General features: G+C 52.2%; 1 protein-coding gene across 30 annotated transcripts in view; it reads left to right on the forward strand.

Moving 5' to 3' along the window:
* LOC133350739 (ankyrin-3-like) overlaps positions 1 to 22,324 on the forward strand; it is a 263,868-nt gene that overhangs the window by 158,451 nt on the left and 83,093 nt on the right. For 26 of the 30 annotated variants that reach the window (XM_061565433.1, XM_061565430.1, XM_061565440.1 and 23 more), the window contains exons 3-7: positions 9,680 to 9,778; positions 11,118 to 11,216; positions 16,373 to 16,471; positions 19,689 to 19,874; positions 22,163 to 22,195. In XM_061565433.1, the coding sequence (XP_061421417.1) occupies positions 9,680 to 9,778; positions 11,118 to 11,216; positions 16,373 to 16,471; positions 19,689 to 19,874; positions 22,163 to 22,195 (516 nt within the window). The remainder of the gene's footprint in view (positions 1 to 9,679; positions 9,779 to 11,117; positions 11,217 to 16,372; positions 16,472 to 19,688; positions 19,875 to 22,162; positions 22,196 to 22,324) is intronic. The other 4 variants (XM_061565428.1, XM_061565453.1, XM_061565432.1 and 1 more) reach the window with 1 other exon arrangement.

A 22,324-nucleotide genomic window follows, 5' to 3' on the forward strand; every position in this document is an offset into this window, starting at 1 on the left:
CCCACTAGGGCTGTGTCACACACAGCCACCCACACGGCGCTGTCCCCACTAGGGCTGTGTCACACACAGCCACCCACACGGTGCTGTCCCCACTAGGGCTGTGTCACACACAGCCACCCACACGGCGCTGTCCCCACTAGGGCTGTGTCACACACAGCCACCCACACGGCGCTGTCCCCGCTAGGGCTGTGTCACACACAGCCACCCACACGGCGCTGTCCCCACTAGGGCTGTGTAACACACAGCCACCCACACGGCGCTGTCCCCGCTAGGGCTGTGTCACACACAGCCCACCCACACGGCGCTGTCCCCACTAGGGCTGTGTCACACACAGCCACCCCCACGGGCGCTGTCCCCACTAGGGCTGTGTCACACACAGGCCACCCATCGGCGGCTGCTCCCCGCTAGGGCTGTGTCACACATAGCCACCCACACGGCGCTGTCCCCACTAGGGCTGTGTCACACACAAGCCACCCACACGGCGCTGTCCCCACTAGGGCCTGTGTCACACACAGCCACCCACACGGCGCTGTCCCCACTAGGGCTGTGTCACACACAGCCACCCACGCGGTGCTGTCCCCACTAGGGCTGTGTCACACACAGCACCCACACGGCGGCTGTCCCCACTAGGGCTGTGTCACACACAGCCACCCACACGGCGCTGTCCCCCACTAGGGCTGTGTCACACACAGCCACCCACACGGCGCTGTCCCCCACTAGGGCTGTGTCACACACAAGCCACCCACCGGCGCTGTCCCACTAGGGCTGTGTCACACACAACCACCCACACGGCGCTGTCCCCACTAGGGCTGGTGTCACACACAAGCCACCCACACGGCGCTGTCCCCACTAGGGCTGTGTCACACACAGCCACCACACGGCGCTGTCCCCACTAGGGCTGTGTTACACACAGCCACCCACACGGCGCTGTCCCCACTAGGGCTGGTGTCACACACAGCCACCCACACGGCGCTGTCCCCACTAGGGCTGTGTTACACACAGCCACCCACACGGCGCTGTCCCCACTAGGGCTGTGTCACACACAGCCACCCACACGGTGCTGTCCCCACTAGGGCTGTGTACACACAGCCACCCACACGGCGCTGTCCCCACTAGGGCTGTGTCACACACAGCCACCCACACGGTGCTGTCCCCACTAGGGCTGTGTCACACACAGCCACCCACACGGCTGCTGTCCCCACTAGGGCTGTGTCACACACAGCCACCCACACGGTGCTGTCCCCACTAGGGCTGTGTCACACACAGCCACCCACACGGGCTGTCCCCACTAGGGCTGTGTCACACACAGCCACCCACACGGTGCTGTCCCCACTAGGGCTGTGTCACACACAGCCACCCACACGGGGCTGTCCCCACTAGGGCTGTGTCACACACAGCCACCCACACGGTGCTGTCCCCACTAGGGCTGTGTCACACACAGCCACCCACACGGCGCTGTCCCCACTAGGGCTGTGTCACACACAGCCACCCACACGGTGCTGTCCCCACTAGGGCTGTGTCACACACAGCCACCCACACGGGCTGTCCCCACTAGGGCTGTGTCACACACAGCCACCCACACGGCGCTGTCCCCACTAGGGCTGTGTCACACACAGCCACCCACACGGCGCTGTCCCCACTAGGGCTGTGTCACACACAGCCACCCACACGGCGCTGTCCCCACTAGGGCTGTGTCACACACAGCCACCCACACGGCGCTGTCCCCACTAGGGCTGTGTCACACACAGCCACCCACACGGCGCTGTCCCCACTAGGGCTGGTGTCACACACAACCACCCACACGGCGCTGTCCCCACTAGGGCTGTTTCACACACAGCCACCCACACGGCGCTGTCCCCGCTAGGGCTGTGTCACACACAGCCACCCACACGGCGCTGTCCCCGCTAGGGCTGTGTCACACACAGCCACCCACACGGCGCTGTCCCCGCTAGGGCTGTGTCACACACAGCCACCCACACGGCGCTGTCCCCGCTAGGGCTGTGTCACACACAGCCACCCACACGGCGCTGTCCCCGCTAGGGCTGTGTCACACACAGCCACCCACACGGCGCTGTCCCCGCTAGGGCTGTATCACACACAGCCACCCACACGGCGCTGTCCCCACTAGGGCTGGTGTTACACACAGCCACCCACACGGCGCTGTCCCCGCTCGGGCTGGTGTTACACACAGCCACCCACACGGCGCTGTCCCCACTAGGGCTGGTGTCACACACAACCACCCACACGGCGCTGTCCCCACTAGGGCTGGTGTTACACACAGCCACCCACACGGCGCTGTCCCCACTAGGGCTGGTGTTACACACAGCCACCCACACGGCGCTGTCCCCACTAGGGCTGGTGTTACACACAGCCACCCACACGGCGCTGTCCCCACTAGGGCTGGTGTTACACACAGCCACCCACACGGCGCTGTCCCCACTAGGGCTGGTGTCACACACAGCCACCCACACGGCGCTGTCCCCACTAGGGCTGGTGTTACACACAGCCACCCACACGGCGCTGTCCCCACTAGGGCTGTGTCACACACAGCCACACACACGGTGCTGTCCCCACTAGGGCTGTGTTACACACAGCCACCCACACGGCGCTGTCCCCACTAGGGCTGTGTCACACACAGCCACACACACGGTGCTGTCCCCACTAGGGCTGTGTTACACACAGCCACCCACACGGTGCTGTCCCCACTAGGGCTGTGTTACACACAGCCACCCACACGGCGCTGTCCCCACTAGGGCTGTGTTACACACAGCCACCCACACGGCGCTGTCCCCACTAGGGCTGTGTCACACACAGCCACCCACACGGCGCTGTCCCCACTAGGGCTGGTGTCACACACAGCCACCCACACGGCGCTGTCCCCACTAGGGCTGGTGTCACACACAGCCACCCACACGGCGCTGTCCCCACTAGGGCTGGTGTTACACACAGCCACCCACACGGCGCTGTCCCCACTAGGGCTGTGTCACACACAGCCACACACACGGTGCTGTCCCCACTAGGGCTGTGTTACACACAGCCACCCACACGGTGCTGTCCCCACTAGGGCTGTGTTACACACAGCCACCCACACGGTGCTGTCCCCACTATGGCTATGTTACACACAGCCACCCACACGGCGCTGTCCCCACTAGGGCTGTGTTACACACAGCCACCCACACGGCGCTGTCCCCACTAGGGCTGTGTTACACACAGCCACCCACACGGTGCTGTCCCCACTAGGGCTGTGTTACACACAGCCACCCACACGGTGCTGTCCCCACTAGGGCTGTGTTACACACAGCCACCCACACGGTGCTGTCCCCACTAGGGCTGTGTTACACACAGCCACCCACACGGCGCTGTCCCCACTAGGGCTGTGTTACACACAGCCACCCACACGGCGCTGTCCCCACTAGGGCTGTGTTACACACAGCCACCCACACGGCGCTGTCCCCACTAGGGCTGTGTCACACACAGCCACCCACACGGCGCTGTCCCCACTAGGGCTGTGTCACACACAGCCACCCACACGGCGCTGTCCCCACTAGGGCTGTGTCACACACAGCCACCCACACGGTGCTGTCCCCACTAGGGCTGTGTTACACACAGCCACCCACACGGTGCTGTCCCCACTAGGGCTGTGTTACACACAGCCACCCACACGGTGCTGTCCCCACTAGGGCTGTGTTACACACAGCCACCCACACGGCGCTGTCCCCACTAGGGCTGTGTTACACACAGCCACCCACACGGCGCTGTCCCCACTAGGGCTGTGTTACACACAGCCACCCACACGGCGCTGTCCCCACTAGGGCTGTGTTACACACAGCCACCCACACGGCGCTGTCCCCACTAGGGCTGTGTTACACACAGCCACCCACACGGCGCTGTCCCCACTAGGGCTGTGTTACACACAGCCACCCACACGGCGCTGTCCCCACTAGGGCTGTGTCACACACAGCCACCCACACGGCGCTGTCCCCACTAGGGCTGTGTCACACACAGCCACACACACGGTGCTGTCCCCACTAGGGCTGTGTTACACACAGCCACCCACACGGTGCTGTCCCCACTAGGGCTGTGTTACACACAGCCACCCACACGGTGCTGTCCCCACTAGGGCTGTGTTACACACAGCCACCCACACGGCGCTGTCCCCACTAGGGCTGTGTTACACACAGCCACCCACACGGTGCTGTCCCCACTAGGGCTGTGTTACACACAGCCACCCACACGGTGCTGTCCCCGCTAGGGCTGGTGTCACACACAGCCACCCACACGGCGCTGTCCCCGCTAGGGCTGGTGTCACACACAGCCACCCACACGGCGCTGTCCCCACTAGCGCTGTGTCACACACAGCCACCCACACGGCGCTGTCCCCGCTAGGGCTGTGTCACACACAGCCACCCACACGGCGCTGTCCCCGCTAGGGCTGTGCCACACACAGCCACCCACACGGCGCTGTCCCCGCTAGGGCTGTGTCACACACAGCCACCCACACGGCGCTGTCCCCACTAGGGCTGTGTCACACACAGCCACCCACACGGCGCTGTCCCCACTAGGGCTGTGTTACACACAGCCACCCACACGGTGCTGTCCCCGCTAGGGCTGTGTCACACACAGCCACCCACACGGCGCTGTCCCCACTAGGGCTGTGTCACACACAGCCACCCACACGGCGCTGTCCCCACTAGGGCTGTGTTACACACAGCCACCCACACGGTGCTGTCCCCGCTAGGGCTGGTGTCACACACAGCCACCCACACGGCGCTGTCCCCGCTAGGGCTGGTGTCACACACAGCCACCCACACGGCGCTGTCCCCACTAGCGCTGTGTCACACACAGCCACCCACACGGCGCTGTCCCCGCTAGGGCTGTGTCACACACAGCCACCCACACGGCGCTGTCCCCGCTAGGGCTGTGTCACACACAGCCACCCACACGGCGCTGTCCCCACTAGGGCTGTGTCACACACAGCCACCCACACGGCGCTGTCCCCACTAGGGCTGTGTCACACACAGCCACCCACACGGCGCTGTCCCCACTAGGGCTGTGTCACACACAGCCACCCACACGGCGCTGTCCCCACTAGGGCTGTGTCACACACAGCCACCCACACGGCGCTGTCCCCACTAGCGCTGTGTCACACACAGCCACACACACGGCGCTGTCTCCGCTAGGGCTGTGTCACACACAGCCACACACACGGCGCTGTCCCCACTAGCGCTGTGTCACACACAGCCACCCACACGGCGCTGTCTCCGCTAGGGCTGTGTCACACACAGCCACACACACGGCGCTGTCCCCACTAGCGCTGTGTCACACACAGCCACACACACGGCGCTGTCCCCGCTAGGGCTGTGTCACACACAGCCACACACACGGCGCTGTCCCCACTAGCGCTGTGTCACACACAGCCACCCACACGGCGCTGTCCCCACTAGGGCTGTGTCACACACAGCCACCCACACGGCGCTGTCCCCGCTAGGGCTGTGTCACACACAGCCACACACACGGCGCTGTCCCCACTAGCGCTGTGTCACACACAGCCACACACACGGCGCTGTCCCCGCTAGGGCTGTGTCACACACAGCCACACACACGGCGCTGTCCCCACTAGCGCTGTGTCACACACAGCCACCCACACGGCGCTGTCCCCGCTAGGGCTGTGTCACACACAGCCACACACACGGCGCTGTCCCCAGCTAGCGCTGTGTCACACACAGCCACCCACACGGCGCTGTCCCCGCTAGGCTGTGTCACACACAGCCACACACACGGCGCTGTCCCCGCTAGGGCTGTGTCACACACAGCCACACACACGGCGCTGTCCCCGCTAGGGCTGTGTCACACACAGCCACACACACGGCGCTGTCCCCGCTAGGGCTGTGTCACACACAGCCACACACACGGCGCTGTCCCCACTAGCGCTGTGTCACACACAGCCACACACACGGCGCTGTCCCCGCTAGGGCTGTGTCACACACAGCCACACACACGGCGCTGTCCCCACTAGCGCTGTGTCACACACAGCCACCCACACGGCGCTGTCCCCGCTAGGGCTGTGTCACACACAGCCACACACACGGCGCTGTCCCCACTAGCGCTGTGTCACACACAGCCACCCACACGGCGCTGTCCCCGATAGGGCTGTGTCACACACAGCCACCCACACGGCGCTGTCCCCGCTAGGGCTGTGTCACACACAGCCACACACACGGCGCTGTCCCCACTAGCGCTGTGTCACACACAGCCACCCACACAGCGCTGTCCCCGCTAGGGCTGTGTCACACACAGCCACAACACGGCGCTGTCCCCGCTAGGGCTGTGTCACACACAGCCACACACACGGTGCTGTCCCCACTAGCGCTGTGTCACACACAGCCACACACACGGCGCTGTCCCCGCTAGGGCTGTGTCACACACAGCCACACACACGGCGCTGTCCCCACTAGCGCTGTGTCACACACAGCCACCCACACGGCGCTGTCCCCGCTAGGGCTGTGTCACACACAGCCACACACACGGCGCTGTCCCCGCTAGGGCTGTGTCACACACAGCCACACACACGGCGCTGTCCCCACTAGCGCTGTGTCACACACAGCCACACACACGGCGCTGTCCCCGCTAGGGCTGTGTCACACACAGCCACACACACGGCGCTGTCCCCACTAGCGCTGTGTCACACACAGCCACCCACACGGCGCTGTCCCCGCTAGGGCTGTGTCACACACAGCCACACACACGGCGCTGTCCCCACTAGCGCTGTGTCATACACAGCCACCCACACGGCGCTTTCCCCGCTAGGGCTGTGTCACACACAGCCACACACACGGCGCTGTCCCCATTAGGGCTGTGTCACACACAGCCACACACACGGCGCTGTCCCCGCTAGGGCTGTGTCACACACAGCCACACACACGGCGCTGTCCCCGCTAGGGCTGTGTCACACACAGCCACACACACGGCGCTGTCCCCACTAGCGCTGTGTCACACACAGCCACACACACGGCGCTGTCCCCGCTAGGGCTGTGTCACACACAGCCACACACACGGCGCTGTCCCCACTAGCGCTGTGTCACACACAGCCACCCACACGGCGCTGTCCCCGCTAGGGCTGTGTCACACACAGCCACACACACGGCGCTGTCCCCACTAGCGCTGTGTCACACACAGCCACCCACACGGCGCTGTGTCACACACAGCCACCCACACGGCGCTGTCCCCGCTAGGGCTGTGTCACACACAGCCACACACACGGCGCTGTCCCCACTAGCGCTGTGTCACACACAGCCACCCACACGGCGCTGTCCCCGCTAGGGCTGTGTCACACACAGCCACACACACGGCGCTGTCCCCGCTAGGGCTGTGTCACACACAGCCACACACACGGTGCTGTCCCCACTAGCGCTGTGTCACACACAGCCACACACACGGCGCTGTCCCCGCTAGGGCTGTGTCACACACAGCCACACACACGGCGCTGTCCCCACTAGCGCTGTGTCACACACAGCCACCCACACGGCGCTGTCCCCGCTAGGGCTGTGTCACACACAGCCACACACACGGCGCTGTCCCCACTAGCGCTGTGTCACACACAGCCACCCACACGGCGCTGTGTCACACACAGCCACCCACACGGCGCTGTCCCCGATGTAGGAACATCGAACGGCACGACCCTTCCGGGCCGGCACCATACAGTGACATCCTCGATGTCACTGCATATGTAACACGTGCTTCCCCGTTGTGTCGATGCCAAAGAGCTGTATTATAGCTCTCCAGTAGGAGGGTTCTCGATAACAACGTCGGACAATCATGCCGGACCATGTGGTGCACGACAAATAATAATTAAAAGACTCTGCAGCACAACCCCGAAGACGTACGCAGAAGTAATGAAATTCTGCGGCAAGAATTGTTATGTCCCAGAAATAAAGTTGAGAAATTATATATGAATCATCTAGATTTAATGTTTAAAGTGTAGGGTAAAATTGTCTGTAAACATGAAAATTGTAATATATTGGTAATTAACATTGGCATAAATTAATATTTCTGATTGCTTTTGTAACCGTTGATTATGAATCATGCTCAGACAATGATTATGAGTGATGCACGGTTGATGAGTGCTACCCCACAGAGAAGTTCTGTAGACAGATTCTCTGTATGGTGCGGTGGACTATTCTATCCCAATGAGCTTCATGCATTAAATAACAATATCGATAGAGGGAAAGCCCCAGCTAGCCGGATTTCGCAATTAGCCACGCCAGGTAGGCTAAGTAATACATACTATCCGTATTTATATGCAATATAATCAATAGACATTAAGTTATTTACATATCTATACTTCAGAGAATATTATACAATGTAACGTATAAAATAGAATGCACTTGAATGCGTTAAATTGCGTATCGTTTGTATGCACTTAAAGTGTATTCAATGTTCATAATAGAGGGGTTTGGGTTAGATCGCGCAAATATAAATGTGTCGCTAAACCCGCCACCACCTGACAGCCAATTATCAAGGTTTATCACGTAAACAGAACGTGCTAATTTGTTGCTAGTTCAGCACCCCGCTTGTGTGTTCGAGAGCAAAACCCAAAACATTTACAATTCGAGTACGGCGTTTAATCAGTAATTACAACGAGTATCATCAAGCGGACGGCTATAGTTGTTGTATTCAATGTACCAATGGCATTATGTTCATGAGTGGGAAGGGCGCTAGGTGAGATGCAACCCAGGTCCTTACTATAGCACGCACAACACACTGTGCACAGCACAGTCAAGTGTAGGATTACATTAGGTACACCTATGCATACTGTGCACTACACAGGGTTGGTTATTCGTTGTTGTTTTTACAATGAACTTTCAGCGATCCGCACCCAGGGTTTGACTCCATCTACCAATCTGTACTTCCCGAAGTCATTGCTGCTTTTATTTTTTGTTACATGTCTGAGTTATGTTTGTTGCTGCATTTCCCCTTGTGTTGTCACGGAATCTTTACGCTACATACAGTACACGTACAGCAGCAGTGCAGTGGTTAGCGCACTTGGCTACGAACTCGATTCCCACTCTCAGCCAACATCGGTGCCAAAATATCTGAGCTGGTTCTGGACCTCCTCTAGGTCGACTCAGCCTTAAATGGGTGTCTGGAATGGTGTGTCAACATCAGTACTGAGAGACAAAGGTGGCCAGGTGATAGCCGTCCCAGCTATCATAGGTGAACGCTAACAGCACTTGCCCCAACGGTCAAGTCAAGTTTGTTTTGATTAACCAGATGAGAATTGAAGCAAGTAGGATAGTCTAATTTTTCAAGCATGACCTGAGGCATAATTGCTGCGTGATCCCCAATCGAGTGATTCGCGGGTACATTTACAACTTTGGCAAATGTGGACCCTGACGCCCGGCAACACAGCTGCCCACTCTTGCCAATGGAGTCCGGGGATGTTCAACACGATAATTGTGAAGGCGATGGTTTACTACACACACCACAGCATTAATCGGGGTGGCCGCCGCTCGATTCGAAACCAAAACTGCGAACCTCTGCAACGACAATCGGCTGTCGGCCGCTGGGCTAACGCGATCGTCACCGCCCCTGTTTGTGGCTGAGTAGAGGAGGACCTCTTTCTTCCTCCTATTCTTCTTCGTCTTCTTCATCATCGTCTTCGTCGTCTGTGTTCTCGCAGAACGGGCTCAACGCGCTGCACCTAGCGTCAAAGGAGGGCCACGTGGACGTGGTGACCGAATTGCTGAAACGAGAGGCGGAGATCGACACGGCCACCAAGGTGAGGGGACAAGGCAGCGGCACGCGGCAAAGCGCTTGTAACTGAGTGCCATTTGTTGCTGGCTCTTTGGCGTTTCTGGCCTTTGGGGCCTGTGGCTCAGGAACCGTGGTATAACTAAAATAAAAATAATAAAGCAACGTAAAATGTGTTTACGTGCACACGCACGAGCATGCTCGTTGAAAGGTTTTATTATTTTATTTTTTATTAGTTTAAGTTGAGTTTTAATCATGAAATACTCTCCATATCAAGGTGCTGCTTAAATTATGGAATACGTTATTTCACTTGTGGCTTTTGGCTTAATTTACATACGTTTAAATATAATTCCAAAAACAATTAAAATTAATGTTTGTGCCTAAATAGGGTTTAGCTGCTCAGAAAAACTTCGCTGGATGGCATTGGGCCCGAAGGGGCATAGGTCAATGAGCTGAATTGCTAGTTCCGTGTGGAGAGACAGACTTTTGTCAATATATTTGTTGGACGGGTTTGTGGCTTTAGACAGCCAATATAATTGAAAGAAGAAAACCCATCATGTACTGAAATTAACCAAAAATTCACAACACCTATGCAGGGGTGTCAGGTTGGGAAATTAGTGAAAGATATCAGATTTCCATAGCAGGTAAGATATTAATGGAGTGGGTGTGAAAGTTACATGCTTACGATTGATGGCATAACAAGCTTATAAAGGCGCTGCTCAGTGGCAATGTTGGGGCTCGGTACAATGTATTTGCTTGCATTCATTTGCTAAGTACCTTGGTCGGGAGGTAGTTGTTGTTTCGTCAAGTTTATGCAATAACTCATCGCAGCAGCCAAACTGGTAGTGGGGACAACGTAGCACACATTTATAGCTTTAATCCCATCAAGACACATGCTGGCATGGAGCGGCAAAGCAGTCTTTAGGACACTGCACTATGAACCTGGCAACCCAAGTTTGAGTGGCAAGCAGCATGTAAACAATCTCGGGTGCTGGTCTGGCCTTAAAAGAAGCACTTGGCGCATTGTGTAAAGATCAGCGCCTGGGAAAAAAAGACGCCCGTGCGTGGTAGTGGCCACACACCGCCGCTCCTTTGTAACACTCGTGGAAGGAAACAGAGGCAGAGGACAAGCGAGAAACACGTGGTCTCGTGAAGTGGAGGAGGAGGTAGATGGGATATGATGAGCATCGCCAACAAGAGGACTGCTGCTGCTGGGCAATAATAGAAACCCGTGCTTGTATGCTGTGCCAACCTTAATAGGTGGTTTCTAATCACCCACTACCAGTCTGGCTATATGGCTGAACTTTGCCTTTGCGATGTTTCCATGTGTGTGTGTGCACGTGTGTAACTGTGTGTGTGACCCACAGAAAGGAAACACAGCGTTACACATAGCAGCGCTCGCTGGCCAGACAGACATTGTCAGAGTTCTGGTGGAGTTTGGTGCCAACATCAATGCTCAATCACAGGTTGGTTTGACACAAGACATGGGGGCGCTTGTCACATCACGTTTTCTCTCCCAACAACTGGCGATATATACAAGACACAGACACTGAACCATTGCGGTCCATTTATCAAAAGTATATAAAGTGCACGAAGAATTCTATTGTTTAGCCAAAAGCGGAATTCAAAAGCATTTCCCAAAATTGACGATTATTATAATTTGAGCAAAGTTTTTACGTTGCATCTCACGGCAGCTGATGAAGTGGAAATTGCTATCTTTAAAATGTCAACCAAAATAATCAGGCATGTATCCATGGTGTACACCACAGTGTTGTGATGTAATGGGAGCATGGCCTGTGCTGCTGATTGTGACTATGAAAAAATGCTTTGAAATGCTGACTGTTCCACCCAGCTCAGCAGCACAAGCACATCTGAAAAATGTTCATAGAAAGGAGGGCAGATGGCTTGATGGCATGAAATACAAAACATCTATATTTTTTGTCACTTATTACATAATATTGTTTTGTTTTATATTGTTGCATTATTCGTGCAAATTGCATCTCACAATCACTCACGAACCAAGAGACAAGCTGGAAGCCAGCCAGATGGCAATCCACCACCACCAATTGTTGCTAAAGCTCTATGGCCCTCTAGCCCAGTGGTTATTCTCAACCTTTTTTTAGCTTCTATACCCCCCTTTTTGAATTTTGTTTTAACCGAGTAACCCCCCTTGCCTGACCCAACGTGGTTCTGAGAAATAAATGTATGAATAATGAACATCAACATTTTAACCAATTGTGCATTTTGTGAGCTATCCTAAGTAGCCAGTAACTGCAAACGAATAAAAAAACAATTAACGGACACGCGTTACGTCGTTTGTTCGTGCTGGCTGGTTACTCTTGGAAACCACATGGTTTACGATTAAAGTTATTTTATATCATTCTAGGTTACTATATGAATTACATTTTATTATAGTTATTTTATATTGGCATATTCATTCATGATTATTCACCAATGACTCTCGTGTATGATATAATTTCACACATTTATAAATCACCTCACGTACCCCCTCGGGCATTGCCATGTACCCCCGGGGTTGAGAACTACTGCTCTTTAAAAGAAGATGTTTTTCAACCATTTCAGTGTTCATACATGTGGGAGGAAATCATAGCACCTTGGAAAAACCCACACTAGCAAGGGGGCAACGCTCTATCCCACACAGAAAGGATAGATATTTGTCTGCGCTTTTGCCAAACTGCCTTCTCTTGGCGAGCCAGGGTAAGGCACCTCCTCGACACCGAAGGGAAGGAGATTTTGCAAATATATTTGTGCAATCCAACCAGCACACGCCTCCACAGTGTCGGAGTACAGGTATGCACCACCATCGTTTGGCTATATTTAGTGTAAGAGACACGATAATCCAGAAATTGTAGTAAAAAACATTTCAGTACAGGAAGAGGATTAAGGGTCCTTCCCCCATACTTCTGATTAGCACGGTTGGCTTCATATGGTGCGAAATAAGTTCAACATACATACAAAAGGTTGGTATGTGTGACCATGTACATTCATCATCATCAGCCATGGTCAGTCCACTGCTGGATGAGAGCATCCCCAAACCGCCACCACCCATAATGATAATTTGATGCAATGATACACCTTCAAATAAACTAATCTCCGCATGTATATTTTAAAATAATATATTTACAGTATATCTTGCGTCACCATGGCATTGTTACATTACCATTGGTGAGGGGGCGGGGAGATGTGCTGATTGTCGTGGGCCTCCTGACCCTCCAGGCCTGGTCCAGGGCGTGTCAATCGTCTCCTTAAATCCACCGTGAAATCAAATATTTTGCAAATAGTTAGAGTTACAATGAAAACAAATATATACGCATTTAAATTAATGTATCATCCAGCACATAACTGATAATATAGCACAACTACATTGATTACACGTCAGTGTATTGGCGATTAAATTGTTCTAAACACGTTTATTGTCAATATTCTGGACACGTTTTATGCAGTGAATATTCTCATGGCACGCACAAGCAATAATCACGTGCTGCGTATATGCTTTCGTGTGTTTATTCATTTTATTTGTTCCTTTTTTTATTCTTGTGGATTTCGGAGCCCTCATTAAAGTGTAACTATGAATGCTTCTCAAAGCAAATTGCACTGTATTATAATGAGAATGTGAGAAAAAAATATTTCAATTGAACTGCATGAATATAAAGATGCCTCGATGGTACAGCCCTTGCTGTCTGGCCACATTTCTGCAGCAGTCATGGTGACGGAGCAGTTACCATGGTGATGGATCCCGAGCGAAATCTGATTGGATGAGATTGAGGTTGTTGCTAAGCAACAGCAGTAAGGACTTGTCCATTGGGCTCTGCTGAGGGGGGTGGCAGTAGGGTGGCCATTATCAAGAGAGCTGAAATGAATCGTTCCATTTCATGTTCTGCCAATTCAAATAATTATTGAAATACTTAGAACACATTTAAATTATCAGTATATTAAAACTGCAGCAAAACAGAGGCTACCATATATAGAATTCATTTAACACATTATTCCAAACGTTTTCAACATTGTACTGTATATAATGACTATTTGAAATATAACAACAATTTTATTTTCACAAATCACACACATTTCTTTTGTGCAGATAGCCAGCAGCAAATGCTTAACTCGTGCTGAAAAACCTCAAAGCCGGAGAGCCTTAGATTGTCATTCGCGTATAAATCCATTGCCGCAGCGTGATTTATTATTCATCATTGCTGGGAATATGTGGAAGTTATTTCCAGTTGGGATCATCAAGCCGGTGGGCACGATCTTAATCCGCCGCCGCTGAGTTTTTTCGTGACAGGGGCGGGCAGGCGGCTGGAGCTTCCCGCCGCTGTTCGATCGCTTTGATGTCGGCGCAGGCGCCAGTCGCACGTGTATTTATTTGTAATAAAGGTTTTTAGGGTTAGATCGCGTAAATGTAAAAGCGTCGTTGACCCACCACCACCCGACACAGCCAATCTGTAAGGTTTGTCACACAAACGAAACGTGCCAATTAGTTATTACTTCAGCACACCGGTGTGTCGGAGAGCAACCCACAACCTTTACAATTTGAGTACGACGTTTTGCTGGTGATTACAACAGCCAGCTTCATCAGGCGATTTGCCATAATTGTGCAGAAGTCTTCCTGTTTACGGTCTTAAATACAGGCAGATGTCATCACTGCGCCTATCGGTGGTGGTGGGTTAATTACACATTTATATTAACACGATCTAACGTGTATTTACGTCTTGAGACCAGAACGCACATTTAACAATAACAGCTGCTGTCTGCCTCATTTGAATATTTTACAACGTAAAACGCAGCCCCACAACAATTCTTCTCACGTGACACTCAGTGGAATTCAGTAAACGTCCCAATGTTGCATGACCCTCCTGAAATATAACAAAGGAGTCTTGAGACTTGCTATTGCTTCCCTGGGTAAATAAAGGGCATTGCTTTCTTAGTGAATTATACAGTGGGCTGATGGTTCTGGCAATGTCCATTTTGGGGCAACATACATGTGGTAGAGTGAGCAGCTCTCAAATCAGAGGGTTATGAGTTCAATTGCGACGCTCATTGGGGGTTGACGTGGCCAATTATGCCATAAAAGGAGTGCCACTCTGTAGGGAAGTAAACAGTGGTTGTCCTTCGTAGGAACTCACCCCCATTTTAGGAATGTGGATTTTTTTTTACACCGGCTCAGGGATTTAAACAGAGGAGATGAGCACTGCTTAATGCTTATTTGCGCAGGAAATAATTTTGAGTAGCTGGATCTAAACACACACACCGCTTGGGAGCAAGGCCAGGTGTCTGCTTGTATCAAGTTTATTTTATTTGACCTGGTGAGATCTCAAAAGACCTGGGTCACGACAATTAAAAAAAAGTCAATTAAGTACAGCAATGAAGCAAATAGAAATCGGAGAAAAAACAACTCCATCACAGGAGTTGCCCTTTGCCTTCCCCCCACCAGTGTAATCTAAGTGTGTTGCTTATATTAGAACTGTGTTGTATAATATATGCTTATATTAGAACTGTGTTGTATAATATATGCTCATATGCAGTTTGTATGTACGTATGTTGAACTTCTTTCCCACCGTATGCAGCCAACCGTGCTAATCGGAGGTGCGGGAAGCTTCTACTCTCGGTGTAAAATTTCCCTCTGAATATATACGCATCTCTGCTTGCTAGTGTAGTGACATAGAATTGGTAACGAAGTAGTATAGCGCTAACTGCTGGCAGGGAAGGGGATCTGCAGCTTGTAGCTGCCCTGATTGACAGCAGGCCACGTGATAGACCCGAGAGGGATCTAGGGAAAAGGTTACGGACGGGACACGTCGGGACCCTGCTAGTAGGTTCTAGAAAGGGGGCGTGGCCACGCTGGGAGGATAAAAGGGGACCCCAAGCAGGAGCTCGGGGCTGTCGTTTGGAGTGGGATCCCGTCGTCGTTGCTGTTGGAAGATCGTCGCAATTGCAGCTGTCGTCTCCACTTGATAATTGCGCTGCTAGACGTAGTTGGCTGTCTTAGTTCAGCGCCGTCAGTGTCAGACGGCTAGCGTTGTGTTGTAGGCTAGCAACCAGTGTAGAGTTGCGTATAAGCGAGAGACAGAGAGTGTGTAACAGCGTAGGGTGTGTATTGAATACGGTGTATAAAGTATGCTCGGTGTTTAATTAAAGAATTGCCTCCAAGAAATTACGTCTCCAAGTCAGTCACTACACTAGCATGGAGCCAATTGAAAACGTAAGCTCCGAGGAGGCAGATGCGGGTTCAATGAGACGTCGAGGCAGAGAACACGTCGGGGAGTCGGTGACTAACTCTGCCGATTCACCCTCGCTTGCAGCATGGACCCTGTAGACTTTTTTGGCTGGCCATCGAACAAAGACGGTGACCACTTTCAGATGCGCTTCTGCGGCCGTCTAGAATGCTCTTCCTTCCGATGTTTGGAAGCGACAGGAGCTATGCACTTTTAAATCAAGATTGAAAACTAATTTGTTCAGAACTGCTCTTGGTGTTTGGTTTGTTGTCTTTCTTCCGCACCTCCGATTAACGCGGTTGGCAACGAAAGAAGTTCAACATACATACGTACGTAGACAGAGTCGGGGTGCGGTCGCACCAAGCCTCCACCTTTGTCTTTGTGCACAGAATGGCTTCACCCCGCTCTACATGGCAGCGCAGGAGAACCACTTGGAGATTGTCAAGTTTCTGCTGGACAATGGGGCCAACCAGAGCGTGGCAACAGAGGTACCTGCTCCGTAACGCCGGAGATGCTTCGCCGTGTGTTGTTTTATGGCTTTCAGTTGTTGTTACCTGGCCGGGTGGCTCAGCGGAAGAGTGAGTGGCTCACAAATAAGAAGGTTATGGGTTTAAATCCTGGTTGGGGGTTGTTTTAGTTGGCTCAATTCATCATAATCCTGCTGAGGTTGGTAAAATGAGTACCACGTTGTATGAATTTTGAACATCTTTGGTACCATACGTAGCCAACTGTGCTAATCAGAGGTGCAGGGAAGTCAGCAGTGCTGATCCTATGAATAAACGGGACCCGTCATTGGAATATGGAATTTCCACGGCTGACCTAGGGCTCTAAATAGGAGATGTCATTGTGTTTATTGCTCATCCCTGTCAGGTGGAGGGATGTTACCTGTAATTAGCCCATTCATTGCTTTGTGGCTTACTGATTTTTGCAGCTGCAGTCACAATGAAGTGTATTCTGCTTGACAGTCATAAATGATACTCTTAGTTCTTTCGGTAAAGTCACGTAGGTAAAAAATGAAATAAAAATTAATAAAAATAAAACAATAAAAATCACGACGTTTCGGAGGCAACACAAGCTTCCGTCTTCAGGTGAAACCGTCACAGCAAAATATCTGTACCTTATATAGTGGTTAAAGGGGGAGGAGCCAGGAAGGGCAGCGGGGGAGGAGGAGTTGTGAAGTGGTCAATTACTGCTTTTGTTCTACTGCTGGGTGGGTAAATGAATTAGATACGATTCAGCCGCTCTTTGTTATGCTGTTTGTGCGCAAGTCACTGTGGGATGAATGGACTCGTGGTCAGGGACGTGTTGCGCAAGTAACTGTGGATGTACATAATAGAAAAGGAGCGGAAATGCCCATGTTTATACCAGTGTTGGCTGACAATAAAGAGTACTGTTAAACGTTAGGGATGTTAACACTCGGTGAAGTAAAATAGTGCCTGTCAGCAGTGGCGGCTCCTGCAAAATCTCTCAGGGGGGGCAAATGTCTGGATGATTGATAAGGATAAGGTCCACCCATGCAATGGATAAATTAACAGCTTAAGCATGTAAAGGCAACTTCACTTCTTTAATATTAATGAAAAATAAAGTGACTCTTACAATACATCTTGTTTGTTTCTATACTCACTATTAAAACAAACCACTCAAGTTTATTTTATTAAATATTCCACTAGGTGGCCACTAATTATATTGTTGGCTGAAACGTGCTTACGTATGATGACGTAAGCACGTATGATGACGTAAGCACGTTAGTGCATGCCCTCCCGGAAGCCATAGAGAATGCATTGGAGCGCCCCCCGGTCGAAAAAAAACATCTTTGAATGTAAGTCTATGGGGCCACTCGGGGCGATTCTCAGCCAGAGTGAAATCGCCCAAAAAGAGGCGGTACTCCACAGAACGTGACATGACGCTGATTGGACTATATCCAGAGGCTGACAGTGACGGCTAGCGTGACTCTGTGGTTCAATGACATTGGTGGTGCGTCGCCCAATCGCCCTAATGAAGAAACCGCCCCTGCCTGTCAGATAAGATGGTCCAACAATGTGTAATTAAATCTTTTTTGCATGGTTGATAACATCTTTCCAATGATTACTAAGTTTGTACCCATCATCACGGTTGAAATTATGTCTGTGTTTGTATATCCGAATGGCTTCGTGTACAAACCTTTGATGGTAGCCAGAAGGCTTGCAGATCACCTTAGTCTCGGAGAAAACAATCTCATGAGAGCCCACCGAGTTGTAGCAATGATCGGCAACGGCGGACGACTCAATTTTGCCATGTTTCAAATCTGACTTGTGCTCGCGGACACGATCAGAGACATGACGTTTCGTTTCCCCAATGTAACAGTCACCACAGCTGCAACTCAGTTTATAGACTCCAGGGTATTGCAAGTCAGGGATGACATCCTTCACAGATGGAATTAGATCACGGATTTTATGTACTGTACTGAATCGGACTTGGATCTTACGTTTGTTTAGAATTTTGGAGATATTTTTGGTCACGCCTGCTATGTATGGTAACGTGACAGTTTTGATCGGAGTTTCAAGTGGCTGTTTCTGTATGGTGGGAGAAACAGCTTGGCGGATGGTGCGTTCAGAGTATCCGTTCATCCTGAGGGCCCGATGTACATGTCTCAATTCACTGGCCAGGTGGTGTTGGTCAGAAATGCCATGAGCTCTGTGGTATAGCGTTTTGATGAGAGAATTCTTTTGAGATGGGTGGTGGTGAGAATCCGGTTTCAAGTAGGAATCTGTGAGGGTGGCTTTCCTGTAAACAGAATGTCCCAAGGATCCGTCAGGTTTCCTCTCAAACAGAATATCTAAGAATGGTAGTTTGCCATCTTTCTCCACTTCCATGGTGAATCTGATGGATGGATGTCTGGAATTGATGTGGTCCAAGAAGTGGTTCAATGCTGGGAGGCCATGTGGCCAAATGACGAAAGTGTCATCCACATACCTCTTCCACAGGGAAGGACGCAGGGTGGATGTCTGGATGGCGTCTGATTCAAACTTTTCCATGAACATGTTGGCTATCCGTATGCTGATGGATATTGTGGAAGTGATTCTTAGAGCTGTTGATAACAGCATCAGCCAATGGAAGTAAATCAGTTGTGTGCTGTAGCACCTGCAGCTTTAATGGCAGCTGTGTTTACAGCTGACTTGCTCACGCTGAACAGCTGCGCGTATTGCAAAGCAATGAATTCACGACAATAAAAGTGTAATTTATTAAACTGCGTTTAAATGTGATCACATCTCAAAAACACTGCTGAAGCGGAGGGCATGTTCATGTATTAAGGAGACAGTCCGTCACAGGCAACGGAAGAAAGGAAGGATTGAGCCTGAATTTGAACAGGGGAAGCAAGTCAACAACACAGATAGATGGGGGTAGAGAAACTTGCGGGCCGCAGAGGAGAATTGTTGATCATCCTCTGAGTGAAGGTTGACTGGGACGGCTTCAATAGCAAGTTTTGCTTTCATTCATATCGATTTTCAATCTCACCTTGTGCACAGAACATGCACGGGGCCGCACGTGTGTGACGACGCGTCTTTGTGTAGCTCTCGGATGGGTGTGTGTTTTCGGGTCGTGCCGCGTCCGACGTTTCGGCTCTACGTGCTGGGAGTGTCTCGGCCATCAGAGAGCCGGATAGCACCACCATGACAAAACCTCCCTGGCGGCGGCGGCAGTAACCGGCGTCCGTGCGTGTTGCAGGACGGCTTCACCCCACTGGCCGTGGCACTCCAGCAGGGCCACGAGCAGGTGGTGGGGCTGCTACTTGAGAGCGACACAAAGGGTAAAGTGCGGCTGCCGGCGCTGCACATCGCCGCGCGCAAGGACGACACTAACGCCGCCGCGCTGCTACTGCAACATGAGCACAACGCCGACGTCACCTCCAAGGTAGCGGCACCACTCCGTGTGCCAGCGCTCACGTGTGTGCGCTGGCACACTTGCATGCGTGTACACGCGTTTAAGACAAAAGATCCCCCCTGTAGCCTTAACAGACTGGAGGACCAAGTGCTGTTAGTGAGCACCTTTGAAGGCCGGAACGGCACACGACGGGGTGGGTGGCCAGCCACGTCCGCCCACCTTTGTTTCCCTAGTGGCGATGTTTACACACGGCACCAGGTATTTATGTGTTGCTGAGTTGACCTAGGGGAGGCCCAGGACCAGTTCGGTTAATCGTCACTGGTGTTAAACATGAGCAGGAATCGAACTCTGCTCTCGGGGTTCATAGCGCAGCGTGGTAACCGCGACACTACTGCTCCCCATACACACCTATATATGGACAAACATCCCCCCCCCATGCAGCTTCCATGTAGCCTTTAACAGATTGTTAGGGCAAGTGCTTTTAGCGAGCAAGCATGATATGACATACGCAGAAGGACAAATATTCGACCAATAGCCTTGATTGACTGTCCTGGCAGACACGGCAGGTTGCCAGCACCACGCCCAGCCACTTTTGTCTCCGCAGTACTGATGTTTACACACTGTAAAAGGTACTACTTTAATGTTGAGTCTACCCAGGGAACCGGTTCAGTTATTCACTGATGCTTGCCACGAGCGGGAATCGAAATCGAGCCACCGAGTTCGGAGTGCAGTGCTCTAACCACAATACCCCTCCCTGTAGACATATACACACGCACATACGCACACAAAGACACATCAACAGACACACACACACACAGATTCACACACGCACACACATCCTAGTACCTATCGATCTCTGTGCCATCCATTGGTGGGTCTAGGAGGGGAGCTATTATCATAAAAAGCTGGCAGGGAGAGTGGCTCTGCGGCCTGCGTTGAGGCCGCGTGTGAACTGGCGTGAGCTACTGTGGGGCGTCCAGGTATCTGCAGGCATGGGACTCTTCTTCTTCAGCGGTCATCGTTTTTGCAGCGGGAGTAAAACACAATTTATTTCCATGCCGCAATTGCAAATAATTTATTTCATAATTGTGCGTTAGTTCAGCTTAATTCCGGTGATGCATGTTTGCCATTGTATTTTGACAATTGATAACTCATATAATTGATAATGGCCAATACCATAGTAAATGTAATGAATTACTTCTTGTGTAATTGACTGCAAGCCAGGGATTGCCGCAGAGCCTCGTTTCTTGTATGGGGTAAAACATTATCCGTCTCCATCACACATGGGTCCTCGCCTAGCTCCCCTCCCTGGGGGTTGCGATACTAAATTTTCTGAGGCCATTAAAGAGCAATCCTTTGTGCAGTTATAATATATGCAATGAAAATATATGACGGCAAAATGCAAATTACAAATGTACATTCTATTACGAATATATTTTTTCCCCCAATATACAATGTGGTATGCATTCAAATAATATTGTTAAGGAAAATGCAACGATTAGCAAACGATTGTAATATATTTAACCGAATTTCCTTGTTAAAAACGGTCACAAAATGATGATGATGATGATGTTGTTTTTTGCGCATGACATGCATGTATTCTTGAACAATGTTGTCATATGGTAAACACAAGAACGGCTTTGCTTCACATGAGTAATGCACAATGTTTTTTGTTTATATATTTTTTGTAAATTTTCAGATCACGTTTCATCATGCCGTATTAACCATTCACTCTCCGGCGTGCTTCCGCCAAATGAATGACAACGGCTGTATGAACGGCAGGTTCCACCGTAGCCATGCGGCGCTGACCCAGCGCTGCTGCCGCATTCGCCTGCGTCCGTCTTTGCCTTGCCGCTGCCGTGCATAATTAGGCCGCCGGGCTTCTGCACTGTTTCGCCGAATCACGCACACCCCCAGCCAGTGGCGTATCTAGGAAAAATAATAAAGCAGAGAGGCACGCAGGGGTAGGTGGAGTCGTAGGGGGGCTGGCGGGCAGAAGGCAGTGGGGGGGGGGGGGGGCCCGATTTGATCTATAAAGGGGTTGAGGGTTGTGTGGGGGTTATTGCTTGAGTGAACCCGGGAACATTCAGTTTTCTGCCTGACCGAATTCAGAAGGCACTAAAGGAGTGTGGGGGGGGGGGGGATGGGTGGGGAGAAGGAGATGGGCAGAGCGACAGATACTCCACTGGCACCGGCCATTGCTTTGTGATGCTCACTGTGCGCGCGGTAGCAGCAGCACGACACCGATCACGCGGCACCGTTACTCATCATCCCACGTGTGATCTTTGTTTTCTCCACGCTGCCTGGCTTGTGCTCAGCTCTCGCAGATGATGCTGAACCAAACCACTGAGGTATAACAGCACGCGCGTGCCACGCGCGCTCGCCTACGTGCGAGCGCGCGTCCCCCGATGCCCGTGCACACACGGCTCACCTGGCCCATATCGCCCCCATACACGGGGACGTGACGCGTCTTGATTTTT

The sequence above is a fragment of the Lethenteron reissneri genome, chromosome 34, assembly GCF_015708825.2.
Source record: "Lethenteron reissneri isolate LAM-NWPU_2019-01 chromosome 34, ASM1570882v1, whole genome shotgun sequence".
Taxonomy (NCBI): domain Eukaryota; kingdom Metazoa; phylum Chordata; class Hyperoartia; order Petromyzontiformes; family Petromyzontidae; genus Lethenteron; species Lethenteron reissneri.